Source organism: Ambystoma mexicanum, chromosome 3q (assembly GCF_040938575.1).
Source record: "Ambystoma mexicanum isolate Mex_15411 chromosome 3q, UKY_AmexF1_1, whole genome shotgun sequence".
NCBI classification, from domain to species: Eukaryota; Metazoa; Chordata; class Amphibia; order Caudata; family Ambystomatidae; genus Ambystoma; species Ambystoma mexicanum.
In genome coordinates, this window is record NC_090926.1 from 889,584,118 (window position 1) to 889,609,046 (window position 24,929).

At 46.0% G+C, this 24,929-nt stretch overlaps 1 protein-coding gene across 1 annotated transcript in view; it reads right to left on the reverse strand.

The window, feature by feature from the left end:
• The window catches only part of NOL11 (nucleolar protein 11), a 331,146-nt gene that overhangs the window by 276,348 nt on the left and 29,869 nt on the right, over positions 1 to 24,929 (reverse strand). The window contains exon 4 of the mRNA XM_069655029.1: positions 180 to 328. Within this exon, the coding sequence (XP_069511130.1) occupies positions 180 to 328 (149 nt within the window). The remainder of the gene's footprint in view (positions 1 to 179; positions 329 to 24,929) is intronic.

The following is a 24,929-nucleotide window of genomic DNA, read 5'->3' on the forward strand; positions in this document are numbered from 1 at the left end:
GCAATTTTTGTTCAATTACATATAGGAGTAGATGTTGCCTTTGGAAGGTCAAATATTAGATGTGTAACTGTACATGAGCAACCACATATTAACATTTTACAAATGTACACTTGTTGTATCCCACATATAGACTTCATGTAAACAAACTGTTTTGAAAATGTGTATTTCAACTCACTCACCTAATGACCTCACCCGGTGAGATTATATCTGGAATTTCTTGCTGGGGCGCTGCCAATAAAGCATCCAAAAATCTGGTAGCACCACCATTGAACAAGACCAACGGCTCTGTTTTAGGTAATGAATGTATACGACAAACATCCGCCGACAACTACGACAAAAGAAAGTATTGCATATTTACATTGGCTGGAGATGTAAGCTGGATTTTTTTTTCTCTCTCTCTCTCACACACACACACACACACACACACACACACACACAGGGGATAAGTATTGAGAAGTGGTGCAGGATTGCACTACAAGTTACAGATATTTTAGAACTAGCAAGCTCATTATGAAAGGAGAGTGTTCATAAAACAACTGAAATACTGCGAACTCATACCTCCACTAATGAACATTTCCTTTCTCTGAAAAGGAAAAGTGCAGCAGTCATAATTTCAATCCCCAGTAGACTAAACTTTTTAAGGGGAAGACAAAATTCAGTCTTTTAGACACCAACAACCTGCCACTCCTGAACTAATTCTATTTTTTGACTTTCAAACCATTATCTTTTTGCTGGAAAACATCTGTTATAAACCCTTTATTCACCTGCAAACATACCCACCAAGCAACCAACAAATGCAGACCATCATATGGAGCTATACTAGTGTATTTGCTTACAGTCACAGCTATATGGCCATCAAGTTAAAAAAAAAAAACGAAGCTATTCCTGCCTTTACAAAATGATTAGTTCACCTCTTGCTCTCCCATCTAGCCTGCCAAGCAGTGTGCCCTGCCTGCCAGCACAGGTTACCGTATACTGCCTCTGGGATTATTAGCAAAACCATAATCTCCACAAATGATTATGCCACTGCCATAGTCTATTAGGCATAGTTCCCTCCTCCATTCACCGCATATCAGAAATGGATCCATGTGTTATTGAATTTGTCTTCCCCCTTCCAGTTGCCATTATTGGGCTGTAATGGAAGGCAAGAAGGTCCCTCCGTACTCTCCTTCACCCACCTCACCCACTTAAGTATACTCTTCCCTTACCCCTCCCCCCCAGCACGTCCACCCCTCCCCATCCAACATACATCTCGGAACTCGAATGAGATTTTGTAAACCCATTTCAAAATATTTGAAATCAAGACCAATTCACTTTATAAAGACTGATGGTATGTCTTGTAAACAAACAAAGGCAACCTCAAAAGGGTTCCCCATTACTCAGAACTAGGAACAAACTTAAGAAACACAGTCAACAGGATATGTTCAACACATGTGGATATAATGAGCATCCACTGGCAAATACCAAAAGTACAACGCATCTCAACCATCCCCTAAAGGTGACGCCCCACAATGCGAGAACCCAAAACTGACCGACCCTAACATCACACACGAAAATAGAACAGAGTCATTATCAACATACAACCTCAAGGTTGTGCCCACAATGAACCACACCAAAGGCCAGGATCAAAAAATACACAAAGGTTGCATCTGTAGGAAAAACACTCTCAGAACTGGAATTAGATGTTGAAATGGATTTCTAGAATATGGCCCGATGAACAGATTTTTAGGAGCCTACCCTGTTTATAGTGAATAGGGGAACTCAGAGGTTAGCCAAAACCCAATCAAGGTAGTAATGGGACAGCAGGCAAGGCTATTTTTTTTTAATTGCAAATTGGTTTACAAAAAAACCATACACACTGAAAAAAAAGTATGCAAAAAAACAGTGCAACAATTTTTGAAAGTTATCTTACATATACAAAAATGGGAACAAAATTCATACAACCGACATCATTGGTTACATTTCATGCAACAAAAAAAAAAGAACAAGTGCAATAATTAAGGATTGGGTGCGCCACATGAGTCTAGGCCACAGGCGGCGAATCCACAGGTATGCTTCTAGAGTCTAGACCAATGATGGGACCTATCTTTGGTATGCAACTTATTCAATTTGAAGCACAAGTATGTATTACGACTCTTGGGAAAGCATCTTAGGTAGACTGGTAGAAGACCATTCCTATGGGGAAACCCATCATACTCACGATATGAATAATAAGTGGACAGGGATTCAATGGTCAGTTGCCAATCCTCTCAGAGTTTGGATTTAGTCGCAGCCGGAGTGGACATAAGCACAAACTCTGAAGAGCCAATTTGCTCCAACAGATTATACACAAGATTCCTGAAATTAGTGACTGAGGTTACATAACTGTCTACTAGGATCTGATGCAAGTCTGTGAAGTGGGAATTCGGCGTTGGAGACAAAAGCCTGGAATAGATCGATAACTGCTGCCAATTATACCGCGCCTGTAGAGATATTTTAAACTCAGCTTGTGGCGTATAATAGCGTTTGGGATTGAAATAGAAAGCTGCAAGACCTTCTTCCAAATAAGGCCATGTCAGGAGTCGAGATAAGGGCCCAAATTTACGCTCGCCAAGTCCAGCCCGTATAGTAAGACTGGCTCGATCTTTCCCAAACAAAATTTCGTAATAGGAAGTATAGAAAATGTACAGAATTGCCCAAAAATTAGCTTCATGCGTGCTAAAAGTGAGATAGCTCGTCTTTCAAGACTGCCTTCCACATGTATAGAGAGGAAATGCTTGTTAGATTGTATCCCAAGTATCGTAGAGATGCCACCGGTTCAACCCTTTTGGAGCCCATAGACCACCATAGTTTAAGGTTTCTTTTAATGTGAAAAAACAACCACCTTACATTTTGCTCCGGTGGCCACCAGGTTATTCCTTAATGCGTAGGGGTAGAAGATGTTTAGTTTTTGTTGGAGGCCACACAGGGTCCTGGCAAAAAGAATAATGTCATATGCAAAGGTCACCCAATGGACCTCGAGGTGGCACAGCCTTACGGGTATAAAGTCCAGGGTACGCCATAGATCATCGATGTCACTTAGATACATGTTCAAAAGAGTGGACACCAAGATGTAACCGTGTCTAAGATCAAGATGAACCAGAAATGGCCAAGAAACTGCTCCTTCCTTATTTAAATCTGATTGTGAGAGTGGAGTTGTGGTGTAGGAGGGTGATCAGCTGGACCAGCTTCAACAGAACGTTGTACGCTATGAGCTTATCCTATAGCCACTTGAGGACCACGCAATCAAATGCCGAAGACAAGTCCAGCAAGGCCATATAGATGTTACCGCCCCGATTGGTTTTTACATTGAGCAGCAGATGTTTCAGTAAAATGGCGTTCAGAGACGTGCGTATGTGAAGGAGCCGGACTAACTTGGGAAACTAATTAGGTTGCCTAACAGCAGGATAGCAAAAGCTTTGCTCACTGCGTCCATCAAGGCAATTGGCCTATAACTGCCTGGATCAGCTGGATCTCCTTGTAGATGGGAAAAATAATAGACAGGAAGAGGTAACAATGTGCGTTTCATAGATGGAGTCAAAGTGGGGCTTGAGAAAATAGGGCCAAACCAAGGGATCCTTTTTCAGGATAAACAGTGGGAGACCCTCCGATGCAGGCGCCATTGACAGACTTCATTGATTTATTTATTTGAATTTATAAAGCGCACTGGGAGCCCAAAGGCACCAAGGCGCTGTTACAGAGATTGGCTTAGTTGCAAATTACAGTTACCAACATTGCTGCTAGTTACATGAGGCGAAGCAATGTTGGGAGAAGGAACACCGGTTGGCATAAATGTTAAAAATGACTTTGTTGCTTGGATGGTACATACAGGACAGATCAGAGCCTAGAGTGCCTGTGGTGCTGACAGGCGAGCCTTTTTTACTTTAAGTAAGCTGCTTGGGAAAGGTCCTGACCCCTTAGGGACAAAGGTGTGCTTGCTACACTTTGGGTCAAAGGAGGAAATGACAGAAGTAATCAATCCAAGATGAGGTGAGGTCTCTGTGCCAACGGAAGATAGGTGTTGTGGTGGGTTTAATAGCATCCATTTGGTTTAAGTCCCAACTAGACAAAGAAATCCCATGCAAATCCATGCATAAGACTCAAATTTGGGACATTGGAAGGCTGGGGATGCAGATTGTAACCACAAGCACCTTCACAATTGGCACTGAAGTCTCCCCCCACATTGATCGCATGAGGGTGACCTTCCAACAGCCAAGATTCGAAGATAAATAACATGGATGAATGTAAATCCTTAATCAAATGTTGGGCCAGCTTCCAGTATAAGTTGACTAATAAGAATTCCCCAGATGATTTAGGCAAAACAACATGAACAACTGCTCCCAGTATGTTTGTATGCTTCCTCCCACCCCTCCGCTGCACCCAGTATGTTTGTATACCCCCCCAACCCCTCAGTTGACCCAGTATGTTTGTATGCCCCCCCATCCCTCCGCTGCACCGAGTATGTTTGCATGCCACCCCCACCCCTCCACTGCACCCAGTATGTTTGCATGCTTCCCTCCACCCCTCTGTTGACCCAGTATGTTTGTATGCCCCCCACCCCTCCGTTTCACCCTTGTCCCATCCCGGTAAGTGTGCATAACTGGCCGCCATACATAGAGTTTTGCTCCACTTTACTGCCCGTTGATTTGAACCTATGTACTAGTATGCACCTGCCACCCTGCAACATGGGGTTGGCTCCATGCTATCCTATGCTTAAATTAACTCTGCATTTGTAAGTAGCCTGCCTCCAATGTATTTTGTGCCTGGCACCGCACTTATCTATTGACTCAGACTTCGCATATATGTGTTGTTGCCGCCTTGTAACTTGTGACTGGCACCTTGTATATGCACACTAGCTTTGACCACTCAACTGTTTGTAGCTGCCGCCATGCAACATGTGGCTGGCACAATGCTCTTGCTCACCGATGTTGACCATGCAACTTTATGTAGATGTCGCAGTGTAAGATGTGGCTGGCACCATATATTTGCCCACCAATCTATGTAATCAATGTTAAGCACTTATTGTATCTGTATGAAGCAACATGTATGCCTTCAAATGCACTTGTGCAACTAAGCAAGCCTTCTCAACAGTGCTGCGATGCCCAAGGGTAGTCAGCACTTTACAAATGCAAATAAATAAAAATAAAATGAAAGGCCAAGATATCCTCACGTAAGGAGCACACGGTTGAGTCAATTTTTAAACTAGTGCAATAGCAATAGCCAACCCACCACTGGGACGCCCTTTGGTCAGACGTGTGGCTGGAGAGGAAAAAGTAGAATATCCCCTCAAGTTAAGGCACTCCATGGACATGGTTTCCTGTATAAACAAGCTATTGCACTGTCGCAAATCAGGGGAGCCGTCCATACCTGCCAGAAATGTTTAAGACCACACACATTCCACGACAGAAACTTGAGACCATGTCAAGCCCTGGGCTAGAGACACAAAGGTTTTGATAGCAGACGCCACACCCATGACCAATCCTATATCTCTGATCTTGGAAGAGAGTGGTCTCAGAAAGGAAAGCGGATAATGGTGGCGGCACCAGACTATCTTGGGCTCTCCGCAGGAGAGTAAGAGAGGGGTCAGGGTTCCATTGAAAACCATGGAAGGAAAGTTGCAAAAAGAAAAGCTTTCCCAACACCCATTCAGACAATCAAAAGGCAGAATTGTTACAAAAGACAATTTCTTTGAGTTGTGGTTTAGGTGATTTTCTTCTAAAGAAGCCGGCAAGTCTCTTTGAAAGGGCCTGTTGAACCGTTGGGACACTTTTGCTAACCAGCTGGGTCACCCCATCTGATAGACAATTACGTAAAAGTTGCTTGCTATAATTTGCACGGTTAGGCAAGATTGTATGTAGTAACCCTGTGGGAGACTACACCAGACTTGGCCTCTTGGCAATAGGTAACCCAACCTTTGGTATAGGCCTGTACTACACAGGCTGGTAGAGTGACTGAGCAGCCAGGCTCATCTCAAGAGGGGTCAAGGTGAGCTGTAGGGTTGTAACAGAGATTCACAGTGCCAGGTACCCAAATAACATTTATACTCAAGGTATCTTGATTAAAATAATTATTATTAATTTAGGAGTCAGTTTTAAAATATGCCTTCTTTAGAAGGGAGCAATATGCAACACTTAAATACACTTAAAACATGCACTCCTTCAGTTCAGTTAAGTAAGTAGATACCCTTTTGGGATGGCACACAGATACTTCCTACACACCGAAGGGGACTTCAATAGTTAGGAGACTGTGGACATTAATATATCACTTTTCACACTTAAATTGTAATACTGAAGTAATGACAAAAAGGAAAAGGTTAGGGAAGGAAACAAAGGTTAACAAACAGGTAAGGTATGTTTTATTTTTTGGAGGGATGGTTAAACACAAAGTCAGAGGGTAAGAAGAGTCTTCAGGGAGTCAGGACAGCCAATGTCAATTGAGCAAAGTCTAGGGGAGCTGAGGCACCTCTTGAAGATAGCACAAAAACCTTGCACAAGAGAGTGTAGTAAAATAATCACTGTTGGGCCACAATCTGTGAGGCCTGTGAAAGAACAAAGATGCAACCAACTCTGCAAAGGGCTGCAAATGCAAGTCTCCAGTGACAGCAAGCAAACTACACACAACAAGAGGTAAGTACCCCTAGCTACACAGTACCTTTAGTCTGAAGAAAAAGGTCCAGCTGGCTTCTGTTCCTGTTGTAGTCCTGCAGATCTTGTTCCTGGGCCTAAGTCGTGGGGACAAGAGGGAGGACGTCTGGTGACTCCTGCACTGCGGTTTGAAGTTCGGCGGCAGCAATGGGCACAATTCGGATCAGCAGCACTTCGTGGTTTCAGCTACTCACAAATAGCACCACTGTGGTTCTTGGCCCACGTGTGGGCTTTCCTCGCTTCTGGGGTCCAGCACTCTGTTGTGGTGGCTAAGGCTTGGTTAGTCCTGCTACGTGGCAGTCCGGAGGATCGTCCTCGAGCTCGGTCCGGCTTAAAGGCGAAGCACTCTATTCTGGTGTTCCTTTTTATTGTTCAGGTTGCCAATGCCAGCTTTCAAGTCTAGGAGAATTTCTTTGATTTCGGAAGGGTTATCGAAAGGTTCTTCCTGGTGAGGACAGACCGACGATGAAGCCTGGTCCTCCTGGTGGAGGGGTACCCTAGGAGTTGAGCCACTATCAAAGTTCAGCTTCCTCTGGGATTTGTCGTTTATCGTGACTGCGGGATTGGGTATGCTTGGGTATGCCTGTTGCGGGCTGCGGATGGGCAGAATATGTCTAGGGCGCCCCGAGGACCTTTCACCGGGCTGGACTGGTCGCTGCACAGTGTGGAAGGTGGGTTTGCGTACTTGTAAGGAGGGAGCCAGTCCCAATCTAATAATTGTTTGCAGTGGGGTTGGGTCCTATGGTCCTCAGTGGGGGGGAAATCCCTTCCCGATGTGGCTGGGTCTCCTGATCAAGGATGATGTTGTCCACCTTAGTGAGGAGAGTCACAGTGCTCTCTGCGCGCGTGGCTGCTGCAATTAACAAGACTCAGCAGGGAATGGATCTGAACTGACTGTGGGCTCCATGCCGCCTGTGTGCTGGTGGGCCTTGTCTGCAGCTGAATCCATTGCTGATCTATGTGCGCAGGTGGGCGGGGGGGGGGGGGGGGGGGGGGGTGCCGCTTGGGGAGCTGTGCGATCTCCCCCCCACTCCTTACCTCCGTGCGCGACTGACTTCTTTTCCTCCTCTTCGAGGTGGGGACCGCTCAGGGTGCCCTTGAGCTGGGACGCCGATTTCTGGAGTGGACACGATGGATGCAGGCGGAGCCGGGGGGGAGGGGTGGGGGATTTGGGAGGTTAGTTAGTGGCGGCGGCCGTGCTGATGTTGCCCCCTCTCGATCGCTGGCTCCGAGCGGGGGGGGGGGGGGGGGGGAATTGGGGGGGTAGTCTGAGATCTCCGCCGGCGCACCTCTCACTCTACGGCCCACAGCTGGGATGCTGGGTGCCGGAGCAGGCGCGGTGGAAGCGGGCGGAGGTAGGATGGGGACGAAACTCCCTCGACGCGCTGTCCCCACTGATGCTGGTGTTGTCCTCCGGGATGCCGTGCGGCTGCGGCCCCTCGGCGGCTTCAAACAGGGGGGGGGGGGGGGGGGGAATTACGATCCTCCGCTGGTTCGATGTCGGTCGGCAGACTCCTCCCGTCCAGCGCCCAACTCCTCGCCGACCCCCAGGGCGTCCTCCCCGCGACTCGGCGTCGGGCGAGATCAGGATTCCTCTGGGGACGGGGACGGACTTGGGAGCATTGGCGCCCCGCAGGCCAGCTACGCGGCGCTTTGTGTTAGGGCCGCGTGGGCTGTGTTTTGGCAAGGGGGGACCGATTTTGTTCTGGATTTCAAGGGGATGTAGCTGGGGAGACCAGAAAGGTGGAAATCAGGGGTATGGCTCACAGATTCACCAGGATCCGCAGGATTTCGCAGGATTGATGCAGGGCTTAGCGGGAGCTTTAGACCAAGTCTGCCATCTTGGTTGGCCCTCTAGCGCCCTCTCATATTCTGATGTTCCTGTCCCCTGGCACTCGGTTCCTGCAGCAGCAAAGAAATACAGCCAGCAGAGAGATGGGGTTCCCAGTCGAGTTGGTCTTGGGGCAGATTGGTCCCACCAAACCAAGGGGAGAAGTTGTCCTTTCCAGGCTTCTCTAGTTGATTAGAAATTCGGAGCTTCAGCAATGCAGCAGGGCTTCACCGGGCAAACCAACGGTCCAAGAGGGTGCAGCAAGCTGCTCTTACAGTTTCTTCTTTGGTTCCTTCGTCCAGTGGTCGACTCTACCTTCCTTGCAAAAGACCTCACCTTTTATGCAAGTTTCTCCCATTCATTCACAGCCTAGACGTCACTCACACAGCAGGGTGGCTGTCCTGCAACGACAAAGCAAAAACAAAGAGGTGATGGCTGAAAGGTTTAGAATGAATCTTGGCCTCTGGCATTGCTCTGGGCAACCTTCCAGACCATCGTTCTTCGCCTACCAAGCCATTACAGAAGGGGAAAAACCATATGGAAATCAGACTTGATCCCACCCCAAAAGGGGCAGTCCAGCCCGAACTGCTAGGCCACATCCCTTCTGCACGAGACCACAAGCATCCCCAGACATGTTTCAGCCTTGTTGGGCCATATTAGTGAGGAGTAGCTTGGGTCTCTAGGACAGCCAGCCGGCCAATCACCTTTGGGTGCATTTCTGTAACCAAGGAGACTAAGCACAGGGAGTTTCGGGAACCGCCCTCGCTTCCTGGCATTAAGGTCTGACTTACAATCTGGTGTTCCTCTCCCTGGCACTTAGGTTCCAGCAGCAGCGGAAGTACAGCCAGCTCCGAGAAAATGTCCAGACGGATTTACTTTGGAGTTGATTGGTCCCACCAACTCAAGGGAGAAGTCGTCATTGCAGGGCTTCTCTAGTCGAGGCGAATTCGGAGCTTCAGCACCGCAGCAGGGCTTCACCGGGCAAATCAACGGTCCAGGAGTTGCAGCATGCGTCTCTTTCAAGTTCTTCTTCAGATTCCTTCGTCCAGTGGTCGACTCTGCCTTCTAAGCCAAAAAAGCCTTGCCTTTTATGCAGGCTTCTCCCATTCATTCCATCCTAGCTGTCAATCACACAGCAGGGTGGCTGACCTTGCTGGCCAGCCAGCCGGCCAATCATCTTTGAGTGCATTCCTGTAACCAAGGGGATTAAGCACAGGGAGTTTCGGGGACATACCTCACTTCCTGACCCTACCAGATATACTGGAGCCAGAGGCGGGCTTCACTCGTGGATCCCGCCAAAGACAACTCGAAATAAGGGACCAAAACTGGTTTGGCACGCAGAGTGAATCTCAAGAAGGACCTTTCCAACAAGAAATGGCGAAAAAAGACGACCAGGGCCATTTCCACAAAATGTGCACCCAAGGGTGCTCTACGGAGGCTGCAAAAGCAGGCCGCTGTAAAAACACACAATGGTAGTAAAAAGTAAACCACTGCCACCAGTGATCAATTGTAGAAAGGGTAACACAAAAATGTTACATGAAAAAACTAGACAAATGGGATACTAATTAACCCCTACAGCACCCTATAGTAAGATAGTGTGTGCTGGGTCACTGCTCTTGGAAACAGTAGTTCACCAGGAGAAGGTATTTAAACCTTTGGGAAATCTAAGAGATTTTCCTGTGCCACTGCACGGAGGGCGCTGTGTGTCACAATGTAAAAGATGATGCCTCTGGAGTTTGTCAGACTCCAAAGTTAAAAGAAACACAGAGTCTAAATCACAAAGAAAACACATGACAGAGTGAGAAAAAGGGCTCACTCTCTCCAGGTTAGAAATTAAAAGTCCTGAAGTCCAGCAAAAGAGATTGGGGGGGGGGGGGTCTCTAAGGTAGAAGGGAATTAGCAGATTTCTAATTAGCAAATTTCTGACAATTCTCCCTAACAGCCACTGAGAACACTCATGCTCCAAGAATAAGGGAAAGACTTTAAAGGGGCCTTTTGCCTAGAAAAGAAAAGTGTTTAAAAGTTACTTGTAAAGAGTTGGTTGGTAACGGTCACTCTAAGAGTGAACAGTTACAAAAGTTCTTTCTTACCTTGGATTTTTATGCACTATTCTTAAAAATATGGTTTACATCTTTCTTTCCTTAGAAACTGTTTTGCCATTCTAATAGAAAGTAGATGTGAAGGTATATTACTCATTTTCTGTTTGTGAGTTCTTTCTTGGGTTTTACTCCGAGACAGATTTGAGGCCTTTGTTTGTCTTGCCTTGGGTGGGCTTCAGCCCTGAAGCCCACCTCTGGCTCCAGTGTGTCTGGGAGGACAGGATGTGAGGGAGGGTCCCGAAACTCCCCTGTCCTTTGTCTCTAGGAATTCCTGAATGCAACTAGTCCTGATTGGCGGGCTGTCCTTCCTAGGCTGTGCATGAATGGGGAAAAAGCTGCTTAAAAGGAGAGTCTTTTGGCACTACAGGCAAAGTCGACAACTGAGATAAACACCCGACGCAGAAACCGTGAACAAAGCTTGCTGCAGCCTCCTGGACCTTTGAATTGCCTGGTGAAGCCCTGCTGCTGTGCTAACTTTTTCACCTCGACAGAGAAGCTCCAGACGGAACGACTTCTCCCCTTGGGTTAGTGGGACCAACTAACCCAGAGGCAAACTCCACTGGACCACCTTTCCCGACATGCTGTGCATCGCTGGTGCTTCGGAAGCCCAATGCCAGGGTTCAAGTGACCTGAAGCTCCAGGAGACTCCAAAGGAATATCCCGAAGCAGGACCTCCAGATCCAGAGTCCCCTCACCAGAGGGCTGGACCGAGGGAGCAAAGAGTCGAACCGGTCTCAGAGATCTGCATCGGTGCGGTTTCCTAAGTGATGAAACCGCAAAGTGCTGCTGAACTGAAAAGAGCCCGTAGCTGCAGACGACCTCCTGAGCCCGCAGCTGCAGACGACCTCCTAAGTACCGCCGCCGGAGCCCTCCCGACATACTTCCTCTTGTCCCCACGACTGAGGCTCAGGCACAAGGGTCTGCACCGCTGTAACAAGACAGACTCCAGCTGGACCACTCTTCTTCTAACCAGAGGTACTGTTTAGGCTTGGGGTACTTACCTTATTGCCTTTAGCCGCGCTCTTCTCAATTGGGAATTGCATTGGCTTACCTTTTCACAAGTTGATTCCAACTCTCTTCTCACAGGCTTAACAGCGTTGTGTAAGACTTTGATCTAAGAAGTGCATCAGATCCATAGACTGTGTCCCAAATGACTTTGGACGCCCTGGCTCCCTGAAGACTCTCCTACTACATTTACTTTGATATTGTTTGTCCCTCATGGTAGCTTATTGTATACTGTTACTACTGGGAAAGGCTTATCTAGATTTCATTGGAAGATTTAGTAGTCCTCACATATACTGATGAACTGTCTAACCTTTTTCCTTCCGTAACTTTTCCTTTCTACAACCTCAGAATCTACAAGGTATACTAGTGTGATCTATAAATGCCATTACTGTCCGTGTGATTCAAGTCACCTCAGGGTGTAGGAATTGTGTATGAAGCATACCCCAAGATTATCCACTAACTTGTTTTGGTTCTGAAAAGTAATTTTAAATTGCCCTTTTAAAGAATGCGTATTTAAAAATGGATGTTAATTAAAAAAAATAACTATTTATAAATGAAACCTTGAGTGTAAGTGTTACTTGGCTAATTTTATTCACAGATTTCATTTGTACAGCTCTACAGGTAACATTTACCAATTTTGCCTGGCTGCTCAGTCACACTACCAACTTGTGTAGTACAGACCAATATATCAAAAAGGTGAGTTACCTAATACCAAGCAGATAAGTGTTGTGTAGTCTTACACAGCGTGACTGCATCAATTCTTACCTATCAAAGTTCTGACGTCCCTTCGTTCCTCCAACTTCTGCTTGGATTGCCAACAACGTGCTTTCCTTCTGTTGCTGCTACTGCAACCACTCCAGCTACATCTCCATCCAATGGCCCGCACCTCAGGGTGCCTTTTAAGCCTCTCTTCTTCCCTCAGATGTGGGTCCTTATGCTTAGTAAGCCAACTACTCCTGCAAAATTGCTCTTGAGCCCTCTTCCTCATCCCAGTACTTAGGGGATTATGAGACTTGTGGTCCCAAACAATATTTTTAAAATGCAGATTTACTTCTCTTGCATGCATTTAAGGAAAAGTCCTAAGAGTTTACTTGGAAAGGGGAAGGCAGTTTGTTCAAGGCATTATTCATAGGTTTCCTTTCACTGTACCTCTGGGAGTAAGGGAGATTTTTAACATTAAAAGTCTCTAACGGCCTTTCCTTAGGATGTTTAGAGATTTCACACTAGCTTTGCCAACATCAAAAGACTTAATGTGTGGTTCAGATACATCATAACGATAATGTGCCATTACATGTCTTGGACTGAAAAGTGATCTTTCCTTTTAAAGACAAATTCTGTGTCTCATCCCACGGGATATCCTCACTGCCCTGGGCCTGGTCTCCTACTAGGTGACCCTCCGCAGTACACCACCCCAAATGTCAGGAGCAGGAAGAGTCTGCCTTTCCCCGGTGACCCGGTAGGAGACATAAGACCGGGATTTAGTGACGGATCCACAGGATTCATCACAAGTGGCATTCAAGCCGTATACTAAGGAATTTATTTAATCAAGAATATGAATGTGAAGGTTTTGGAACCATCAAAAGGCATACAGAAATTGGACTTGCTCAGAGGATTACTATATTTGGGTCGAGCATGTGTCGGCTGTCCATTAAATACGAATTATTGATTGAAGTATTGTTTCTTGATGATCTGGTCAACCTGATTTTTATTCACACTGCGACAAGTGGTAGTGGGTTTGGGCGGAAGGGCCAGTCATGCTCAATGTATGACTTCGTGACTTTGGGCTTAAGTCGCACTATAACCAAGGTATTTGCATGCCCACCATTTTTCACTTAATTAAAGGCATGTCAAGTGAAAAAGGTAATAAATTAAACAAGGTTTGGGAATTAGCTCAACTTGGTATCAGCCCCTTCTAATATACTATCTTTGTTATTGTACCTTCAAATTGTTTCTCATTAACAAATCCTTTCTCTCCCGTTTCATTACTACAAACTGTTTGGTATGCGTTTGTTGAATGTACCAAATACAATATTTTATTCATGGAAACAGTGAAGTGGTTTCTAATACCAGACTTGGGGTTGCCTGAAGTGTATAATCTAACTGGGGTTTGTTTCTGGTGTGTAATACTGTTGATTTTTAAGTGCTTTTATCTTCCTTTTAATAAAAAGTATATTTTATACATCTGAACGAAACAAATATGTGAAAGGCTGTGTATCGTTAATTGTTGGGGAGAGTTTTCACATGTATGCCCTTTCTTCCTGCGACACTCCCCAGCGCTTCTAGCTAGACACAAGGATCGTTTTGTCTGTTCTCCTGAATGAGAGGAACCTTTTTTCACCCTCATTCATTCTTTTTGCTCTATGGGAACCCTGTTCATTACGTTTTTACTTTATTTCATGGAGTCATGCTTTCCTCCATATTTTCCAAAGCATCTTTAATTTACAGTTGCGGCACAAAGCACCTTTTGGGTAGTGTTTCTCGGAGCCCTTTGGGTTTTCCTTTTTATATTCTTTTATTTTCATTGTGACAACTACTGTTCCCAAGGATAGGGGGATACTTTTTGGACTTCTTACCCTTTCTTTTGTGAGGTCAGAAAACACTACCATATATGAATTGCTGAGGGGTTACGAAGTATCCCCGTTCTCACTGCTCCTGAAACATTTCTGTTACAGTGACAAGCTGACCTGAATGGCTAGTGGCAGTGGACGGGTTCTATCAACTTTTGTGTATTTTTCCTACCCTGGCTGTGTTCACAGCCACGGAAATTAACAGAAGGGTCACCAATGACGCAAAATGGTGCATCTTTTTAGCCATTTCTGGTGTGCTTGTCCTTTCCTGGTCCTATTTCTACCATCCTGGGTGGGGGAGGTCCTGCTTTGACTTTTGTCTTTGACGGGAATCCTTTGCAAAGCCTGCTGAAGCTCCTGTGGGTCTGCGAGGAAAGGAAGCAGGGGAGGAGTCAGTAATTGCTGTTCTTCGTCTTCTGGTATGCCTGCCTGGAACAAGTTCCAACTGGGAGGCTGGCTGTCGGGAAAGGACAGCCACCACCCAAAGTTTGAATGCTGCATGACTGTTGATTGTCACCACAACCAAGGAACAGGAGACCAAGCCAGCGCTGATGCACCATGAAGGAGTCCAGCTGCTACTTCTTCATCCCCTCCTAAGGTACGGTGGGACTTAGGGTAATACCTACCTAGAGTCTTTCGGTCGCTCCTTTGTTGCTGGAGTGCAGATTCCGGTGTTTGCCCATACACGGTCGCCCAGGCCTAACGCTTGTGCGCATAAAGGGAGCCAATCTCTCGGCTTCACGGAATACTGGTACACTTGTATTTTAGGCCACTTGAGCGGTAACAACTTCACAGTGCAATTGGATGCCTCTAACTGTTGGAAAGGTTGGTTACACTATACAAAAAGTTTGCCTCTTGGCTAGGGTAAAGCTTGTTCTTCTCTTCAGGATTTTTTTTTACTCTTTACTTTGTAGAAATAGAAAGAATGTCCCTTCTGAATACACTATAAGATTCAGTCTTCTAGTTAAAAAAACAATTAAGCACACTTGGCCTGTATTTAAAGTAAATTTAGTTTAAAGATGAAGAGAATTGTAATTCTGTGTAACGGCAAAGGATATAGTTCTGACTTCCATTGGGAATCACAATCAGGCACAAGCAACCTTCCTTTTGATGTAGTTTTCAGATTTGATACCTTCTAACTCCATTATTGTCAAGATTAGGTATTTGGTAATTGTTTAACTGGCGTCCCTGAATTAGGGACATGGGACCATCCATTATATAGCAACAGACTAAGTAGTTCAATTGTTTTTGCGCTCACTTGAATGTTAGATCTTTCATTGTGAATAGTACTTGAAATAAAACTAACAGCTTCTGCTCACATAAAGTCATATGTGACTCAATTAAGAGTTGAAAAGTTACCGGTAAGACTCACACAAAGTGTGGGCTTCTCAGACAATTGCTTTGCGGGTTGCACTGCTTCCCCGACTTCCACTACTACTTCTACGGCTTCTAGCTCGTTAGGGACCCACACCCTTCTCCTGCACGAGTGTCTCCAATACACCAAATTGAATTGGGGGTTCCATTTTTTCCAAGACCCTCTGCTTGCCTCTTGCTTCTGGCCTCTGTCTCCTGCATGTTCACAGCTTTGCAATAAGGGCAATAATGCTCACATGGGGAAAACGTAGTCTCCTGCACGTCTTTTGCTGTGCAGCCTATGCATTCAAGATCTTGAGAGAATAGGACTCTCTCGGAACTTACAGGTGAAATCTGCTATCTCCCTCCTTCAAGCGTCCCTCTTATGCTCCCACTTCTTTGTGAATTGCCAGCCTCGTGCTTCTTCTCTGCTTCTACTACTACAGCTTCAATTCCAGCTCCTTCTAATCCTTTCCTGAGGGGGCCTTTTATACCTCCCAGGTTCAGTAATGGGCTTCAGGTGAGGGCCATTAGCCTGGATTGCCCGACTACTGCTATGGCCACAAGGTTTAATTGCCGGACTCCTACATCTGCATACCTCTTCAGCCATCTTCTTCGTCCCAGTACCTCTAGGATTCTGGGATGTTTAGTGCCCTTTTCGACTTCTACATTATTTGCAAGGGCAGATGCAATCCCTTAAGACTTTTAACAGAGGGTCTATGAGAATTCGCTTTACAGAGAAAGATGGTTTAATAAAGACAAAATGTCCATATTCCTTTTTTTTTTAATTTGTTAATGTTTTTCAAAGCCTTTACAAAGTTCTTACATATATATATATATATATATAATATATAAACAATTAAAAAACGAAAACATTACATCAATCCTTTCAATAGTCCCTCCAAAGAGATGAAAAGACCACTCTGTCTCTGAACCTCACCTCCGACCAGCCATCGTTAACCATGCCCGCTCCCCTCACTATCATACCTAGCACACCCCGCCCTGCAATCACCCACCCCCTGCCTTGCCCTCACACCCCTACCACCTTCTCCTCCCGATCGCACCCTTTACCCTCCCTAAAAACTGCACGCCTAGCCCTTGCTAGAACCGAGGCTGCATCCGTCTCCCCTTCTGACCCCCCTACCCTCTCACACACCCCAATCGCAACAAGGAAACTAAAGAGCAAACGTTCCTGGTCCCCCTCAATCTCTCAGCACTCTTCGCCTCCACTGTCTCGTCCCACCACCTCATTCCCACAATCTCCTCCTTCCCCCGTGGCTTCACCCTTCCTGAAACCCCTCTCCCTCCAATTCTCATCAACTGCTACTGAAACACCTAACCGCACACACCCCACCTTCAAATCCCCCGAACCAAACCCATCTCTTCCACGCCACCCGAAACTTACCAATTATTCTGCTCGCCCTCTATTCCCATCGAGCGTCACCCACCCTACCCCCCTCCCTCCTCCACTCTCTCCGCCACCACCCCCTCCCTCTCCATCACCGAGACCAACCTCGCCTGCCGATGTGAACTGCATCCTATTTAATGCCAGATCAGTAGCAAAAAACAGACACTGCATCTTTGACCTCCTCGCCTCTGTCAAACCAGACCTAGTTTTCATCACCGAAACTTGGTTCTCTGATGACTTCGCCCCAATCGCTCACGAAGCCTCCCCCCACCCCCGACTACTCCCTCCTCCAACTGAACCATTTGTCTTCAAGTCTCTCTTCCACGCCTCAATCATTGACAACCAACCTTCCATTCCTTCCTGTGAATCTCTCCTTGTTAAAATATCCATCTCCCCATCGCTCTCACGCAGCTTCCTAATAATCTACAGGCCTCCTGGCTACGATGGACAATTCGCAAACAACCTCTGCGACTCTATTGTCACCCTTCAACTAAACCATCCCAACCTCACCCTTCTTGGAGACTTCAACATATGGCTCGACATCCCCACAAACCCTATGACACACTCTCTGGTTGACGGTTTGGATGCAATTAACCTCCAACCCCGCATAAATGGCCCGACTCACTATAAAGGACACACTCTCGATGCCATTTTAACCTCCAACTCTCTGATTCATTTAAAGCCACCCACCCCTATCATCTGGTCCGATCACTTTATCCTCTCGTTCACCTTTCGCTCACCCGACCCCCTTCCCGTACTCGAATCTGACACGCCGAATCTAGGCAAATGCTGGAAAAAACTAATAATCACCCCGGACCTAGCCGAGGCACTCCTCCAGTCTCCACCACCTACCGACCCTCTCTCCAAACAACTAACCCCGGATGCCTTTGACTCATAGCTCAACGCATCTCTGGTGCGGCTCACACCCCCGTGCAAACCATCAGCCCGCCGTGGCCTCTTCCCCAAATGGTTCACTCCAGAGTTGAAGATCACTAAACAACTATATAAATACCTAGAACGCAAATGGCAGAAAGACAAAACCCAGGAGAACAAGGCCACCTTGGCCCGCCACCTCTATCAGTACAAGGCTGAAATCCGGAAAGCAAAAAAAAGCCCACTACAGCTCCCGAATCCTAAACTGCAAAAACCCAAGCAAAGAACTCCACAAAATCATCTCCGAATTCACCAACCCGGCCCGCGTCACAACCATCCTGACCCCCTCACAATTACTATGTGACTCACTCTCCCTCCACTTTTACACCACAGCTCTCGAAAGAACAAAAACTCTAACCACGAAACAGGCTCTCTTACATCCACCAGGCAATTCTCCGCCCGTACATCCACCCGTACTGGCCAGCCCACCAGCTGCGACCTCTACACAACCAACATTCGAATCCTTTAGTCCAATATCACCAGAGAAATTTTTCAAACTTCTATCTGCCCGCAAACCATCTGGATCGCCGCTGGACCCTTGCCCAGCCACAACCCTCAAACTAATTTTCGATCCACCTGCGCAGGAGAACACGCAAGATCCATCATAAATGCCTCCCTTTCCTCTGGTATCTTTCCCGACGCATTCAAAACGGTTCACGTCAAAACTAATTAAAAAACCTTCGCTCGACCCTCTCGAGCCCAAAAACTATCGCCCCATCTCAAACACCAGATTCCTTGCCAAACTCATTGACCAAACCACATACTCCCAACTAAATGCCTTTGTCGAAGCCAACAATCTCCTAGACCCCCGCCCAATCAGGTTTCAGAGCCCGTCACGGAACAGAAACCACCCTAACCTCAATCTGGGATGACCTTAAAATGACGGCAGACTCCGCGGGATGCGCCGCGCTAATCCTTCTCGACCCATCTGCCGCCTTTGACACGATCAATCACTCAATCCTCCTAGACCGCCTCCACTCCCTAGGAATTCGTGGAACCGCTCTTAAATGGATAGCTTCATTCCTCAAAGATAGATACCAAATAACGATACTCTCCACCTATACCTCCCAAGCCCGACCAGTCCACACGGGAGTCCCACAAGGAGCATGCCTATCTGCCCTCCTGTTCAATCTCTACCCGACCATCCTCCCCCCAATAATCCGTTCACACAACATCCTGTGTTACAACTACGCCGACTACACCCAGATAATTCCTGAACTCAAAACTACAATCTCCGACCTGACCTGGCCTCCTCCCTCCTTGACATATAACTCTGGATGACTCAAAGCCACCTCCTGTTAAACCCCTCCAAAACTGAAATCATGGTATGTGGCAACTCAGAACTTCTTCCGCACCCACTACCATGGCCAGCTGCCATGGGCAACTCACCGATCGCCTCCAAATCAGTGAAAAATCTTGGGTGCACCCTTGACTCTGACCTAACTCTCTCGCGCCAAGTCAACAACGTCTCAAAGTCCTGCCATTTCCACCTTAAAACCCTTAGACACATCTTTCCATATCTCTCCTTTCCCAACAGACTCTCCGCCATCCAATCAATCGTTATATCAAGACTGGACTACGCAAACTCCCTATACCTCGGAATCCACGCGTACCAACTGAATAAACTCCAAAGGGCACAAAACACGGCAGCCAAATTGCTACTTGCGCTTGGCCCAAGAGACCACGTCTCCCCAGCCCTTAAGACGCTGAACTGGCTTCCAGTAGCCCGGAAGATGACTTTCAAAACCTTATGCATCTCCCATCGAGTATTGCATAAAACCGGACCTGAATATCTTCAAGAAAAACTAAAACCCTATCACTCCCCACGCACCCTAAGATCGAGCTCAGCCGGCCCACTAGTCATACCAAAGACTAACTCAGTCAGGCTAGGCGGAGCATCCTTCTCAGCCTTGGCCCCCACGCTATGGAATTCACTCCCACCCCACATCCGCCTAACTGAAGATTTACCGTCTTTCCATAAACTGCTGAAAACCTGGCTCTTCCCATAAAACCAACCCGTACCATACTATCCCAAAACAGACTAACAAGAACTTCATGACACCAATCCAACAACCCACTGATGCGAGAAATTAACAGCTAAAATAACTCCTACTATAAATTAGAAGGACAAACCGAATTAAACAAATAAAGTAGATCAAAGCAATACAAGGGTTAATAAGAGTAAATCATACGGAAACAGTAAGGAAAGTTAAACTGCGGAAATTGACAGATTGCATGAGAAGTGAACAAAGTGAATGGCAAGGATGATATAGTTTGAATTGATGAAGCCGGTAGAACAGATGAATGCACCGAGTCGAAGAATGCAGGAATGGAAGAACAGAAAGCTATATAGCGAATGAGTGTGGAAATCAAAAGAATAAGTAAACCGGATGAGTGTATAGAATGGATGAACATGTTGAACGGATGAGTGTGCAGAGCGGACAGATATGTAGAGCGGACGAGCCTATAACACGGATGTGCGTGTAATATAGATGGATGGATGTGATGAACAGATGAGTAAACTGGAGCGGAGGAGTGTATAGAGCGGAGGGGTGTATGGAGCGGAGGGGTGTATGGAGCGGAGGGGTGTATGGAGCGGAGGGGTGTATGGAGCGGAGGGGTACGCTGAGCAGATGAAGGTATAGAGCAGATGAGTGTGTGAGATTGAATAAATAGAATAGGATACCGCTGTCGGATGCGTGAAAAGAGTGCTTAAAACGGATGATTGCGGAGAGGGGATGAGTCCATGGAACAGATGAGTCCGTGGAGTGGATGAGTGCGCTGGAGCGGATGAGTGCGCTGGAGGGGGTGAGGGCGCTGGAGGGGGTGAGGGCGCTGGAGGGGGTGAGGGCGCTGGAGGGGGTGAGGGCGCAGAGGGGGTGAGGGCGCAGAGGGGGTGAGGGCGCAGAGGGGGTGAGGGCGCAGAGGGGGTGAGGGCATAGAATACAGAGTGCGTAGAGGGGGTGAATACGTAATGCGGATGAGTGCGTAAACTTCAGAGAAGCGAGTAGAACGCAAGAACGCAAACCGGATTAATGTGCAGAACGGTTGAGCAAAATACAGAATGAGTGTGTAGAACAGATGAGTATGTGAATCGGATGAGTATGTAGAGCCAACAAGTCTGGTTAGCTGATGAATGCAGGAGTGCGGAGAGTGTGTTTATCGCCAAGCAGGCGATTCTACAGACCTGGCGAATGTATGGAGTGAATGAATGTACGAGGCGGATGAGGGTATGAACCGGATGAGTGTAGGGAGTGGATGGGTTTAGGGAATGGATCAGTGTACGGAGCAGACGAGTGTACGGAGCGGACGAGGGAATGGAGCGGACGAGGGAATGGAGCGGACGAGGGAATGGAACGCATGGGTGTATAGAGCGCAATGGGCCGGATGAGGGCATAGAGTGGATGAGGGCATGGAGTGGATGAGGACATGGAGCGCATGGCCGTACGGAGCAGATGGCCGTACGGAGCGGATGGCCGTACGGAGCGCATGGCCGTACGGAGCGGATGGCCGTACGGAGCGGATGGCCGTACGGAGCGGATAGGCGTACGGAGCGGATAGGCGTACGGAGCGGATAGGCGTACGGAGCGGATAGGCGTACGGAGCGGATAGGCGTACGGAGCGGTTGGCTTAGAATGCAGAGAACATTTGAAAGAGCATATAACTCATCAAATCACACCACCACGCTTACTCTCTCCTTAACATCACCACTCAACTAGAACACAGAGATACTATGACACCATTCGGTATAACTGTTCTCATACCAACATCCGCCGCTCACTCCACATCATTCTAAGTGGACACTGCTGGTCTCACAACCCCCAGCTAGGCGTTCTCCTCAGGCCCAACGCAGCCACAGCCGTTCTGGATAAAACCTGCCTGAACAAACACATTCTCCTGATCTCTCAACCACCACACCTACCGCTATGAAGCAGCTACTATACGGATATCGCACAAGCTGCACACATACCCGGTGCTCACATGCACCTTTTGACTCTCTCTACTGATCTGAACTTCGGTTCCCAAGGGCGTTCAACCTACCAGCACCTTCAGACCATACCAATGGTATATAAGGCACTATATAAATGCAAAATAACATAACATGTAATTTGACTTATTTACAATTAAATAATCAATCTAAAAAAAATAAGTTCAGATTACTATTATCAACCAAATCATTGTAAGATTATGATCCAGTGCATTCTTGAAATAATAAACCAGAGTTGGACAGTGCGATTGGACCTTATGCGAGTTATGGAAACCCTCAACCATCATGTAAACAAAGATAGTCTATTCCATATAGATTTTCTTAGATACCCATAAATCGACAAACATACTTTCCCAAATCAGCTTCGATTACTTTCAATAGGCGAACCAATGCAAAAATCAAGGGGTTATGTTTCCCCAACATCATCCTGTTCCAATGGAATTCAAGCGCATACTCAAATTCAATATTAACACATTTCATTAATGATTTTGTTCTAGCATCCTTGAATTGTATACATTCAAGCACTAAGTGCTTTAATGTTTCATTGGATTCCTCACACCCAGGGAAGCAACATTTTACCTCTTGTTTTTTGCCCACTGAGCCGTCCCAGTGCTTAATCCGTTCTCTGGTGTGGAACAGGTTCAGTTTAAAACGTATATACTGCATACATACTGAAACATCGCTATGTATGTGCCGCAGAGGTCTCTTTTATGGATTAACTTTGCATATTCGGAGTACGTAGTATATCTCGTAATTCCTCCTAGAGTACGCATCCAATCCTGTTGAAATTTTTTTTTTTTGACGTATACAGGTCTAAGGCATACATCATTGGTTGTAACATCCAATCCAATTAAGATATTTTGCATCCTCTTATGATACTGCATGACGGAACCTGTACAGTCACCTGATAGGATTGTATGATAGTCCTGATAGAGAGAGTTCTTGGAAGGGTCAACCCTTTTTGCATAATTCGTTAATGCGTGTCCTTCCCTTCTACATGATAATGATACTAGACTGAACTCATGTCTAATAATACTGTTTGGTATGGCTGGAGAAAGGCGCAAAGCAGATTTTACCAAGCGTCCCTGCAGTACATCAAGTTGTTTATTAAGGTCATACAAACATGTATCGAGGGCATACAATATCAGCGGCTCGACATTTAGATTTAAGAATTCTAGCAACGGTAACAAATGACAATGTACAGTACTTGGAGAAAATAAGTTTCATTTGACACAAAAGAGGCCTTATTTTTATCTTCAGTCTTTCATTCCAGAGACTGATGATATATTAGAAACATATAAATAATCGACTGATGGAGCAATTAAGACTTCATTAGGTTTCCAAATGTACTCTTAATTTTTTCCCAGCTTTGAAGACCATCATTGTAGTGCATACACGAAATTCTCAAATAGTTGTAGCTTTATTTGCAATCCTGACGGTGTAAGGTCAAATATTGATATTGATATTTTATTTCTAGCCCGCTCGTACACAAGTGTTTCAGAGCGCGACAAGGCAAGGGAGGGGAGGGGAACAGGGGAGAACAAAACAGCGATCTTACTAGGTCCAGTGACATCAAGAACGCGCAAGTGCATGGGAGAGGGGGAGGGGAAAAGTGCATGGAAGGGGGGGGGGAAGAAGTGGAAAGAGGGGAGAAGTGGCAAGTGCGAAGCAGAGGAGAAACAGATAAATAACAATAAATAGAATAATATCGTCAGCAAATGCTAACCAAGGAAGCCTCAGTGAGCCAAATCTTGCTGCAAACACCCTTGAATCCAGACCATAGGTTGTCAAGGTCGCATAGATATAAATTAAACAGTGCTGCAGCTAAATTGCAGCCTTGCTTCAGTCCAAGGTGCGTAGGCACTGGTTTCGTCATTGCCCCAGCTAATGTTAATCTAATCATATATGCAGTATTGGTATGAAGTTGCACAATCCAATAGATCAGGAATGCCAAGAATAGACAGCTTGCTCCAAAGCATATTTCTTACAACAGTATCAAATGCATTAGACATGTCAATGCATGCCATGTAAACTGGGCATGTTCCTTTTATTTCAGAACCACCTAATATATGTGCTACAGTAGTGGCATTCAACACAGTGCCCATCCCTCTTCGGAAGCCCGTTTGATATTTTGAGTAGATGTTATGAGATGCTTTATATTTTTCCATATCGTGCAAAATCAGAATTGCAAAGACCTTTGCGGCTGCGTCCATGAGGGAAATGGACGATAATTCTCAGGATTACCTGGGTCGCCCTTTTTAAAAATCAGTACGATTATGGATGGTACCCAGGTTCGTGGTTCATTTCCATGCATGATTGTGTCAAATTTAATTTTCAGGATTCCTGCCCATTGCAGCGGATCGGCCTTGTAAACACAAGGCGGAATACCATCAGGTCCAGCTGCTTTAGAGTGGGATAACCGTCCAATTGCCCACTCTATGTCCTGTATTGTCCAATTAAATACATGCGTGTCGATGCCTATAGTATGCTTATATGTACATACCACAAAACGCACTGGCAATCGATACTGGTTTACAATATGAAGTTCCCAATCTTCAGCAGAAAATAGATTTGGTGAAAGGTCGTTAGCACGAGAATCAGGATGTCTAATAATCGAACAGATGTGTCTTGTGTCATGTTTACAAATCAATCTTATCAGTTCGTAATTATTGTTGTTGTAAGTTAAGACTTTGATACCTCTAATTTTATTCTTAAAGTCTTGTAAAATAGTTTTGTTTTGCCAAATATAGGGGAATAGTCAAATTGTCGTGTTTTAGGGATCTCAACCTTCTATTCCTTACATGCTTAGTAAGCATAACTTTATGGTAAAACTTGTGGTTTAATAAAGGTTGCCTGATTTTCTGCCTTGCTATAAGATCAGGTAGGGGTGTATTTAATATGTTAGATATAATTGTTTCCTTTTAAAGTAAACAAAGTCCTGAAAGGGAGATTAAATCATGAAAATCTTCAAAATTTAAGATGGACAAGATTTACTAATTTGTGACAGAACACAGGATTCCATCTAAGAGATAGGTTTGCTCGATCAATTTCTGGTAGTTGCAGTAACTCATCGACTACATGTT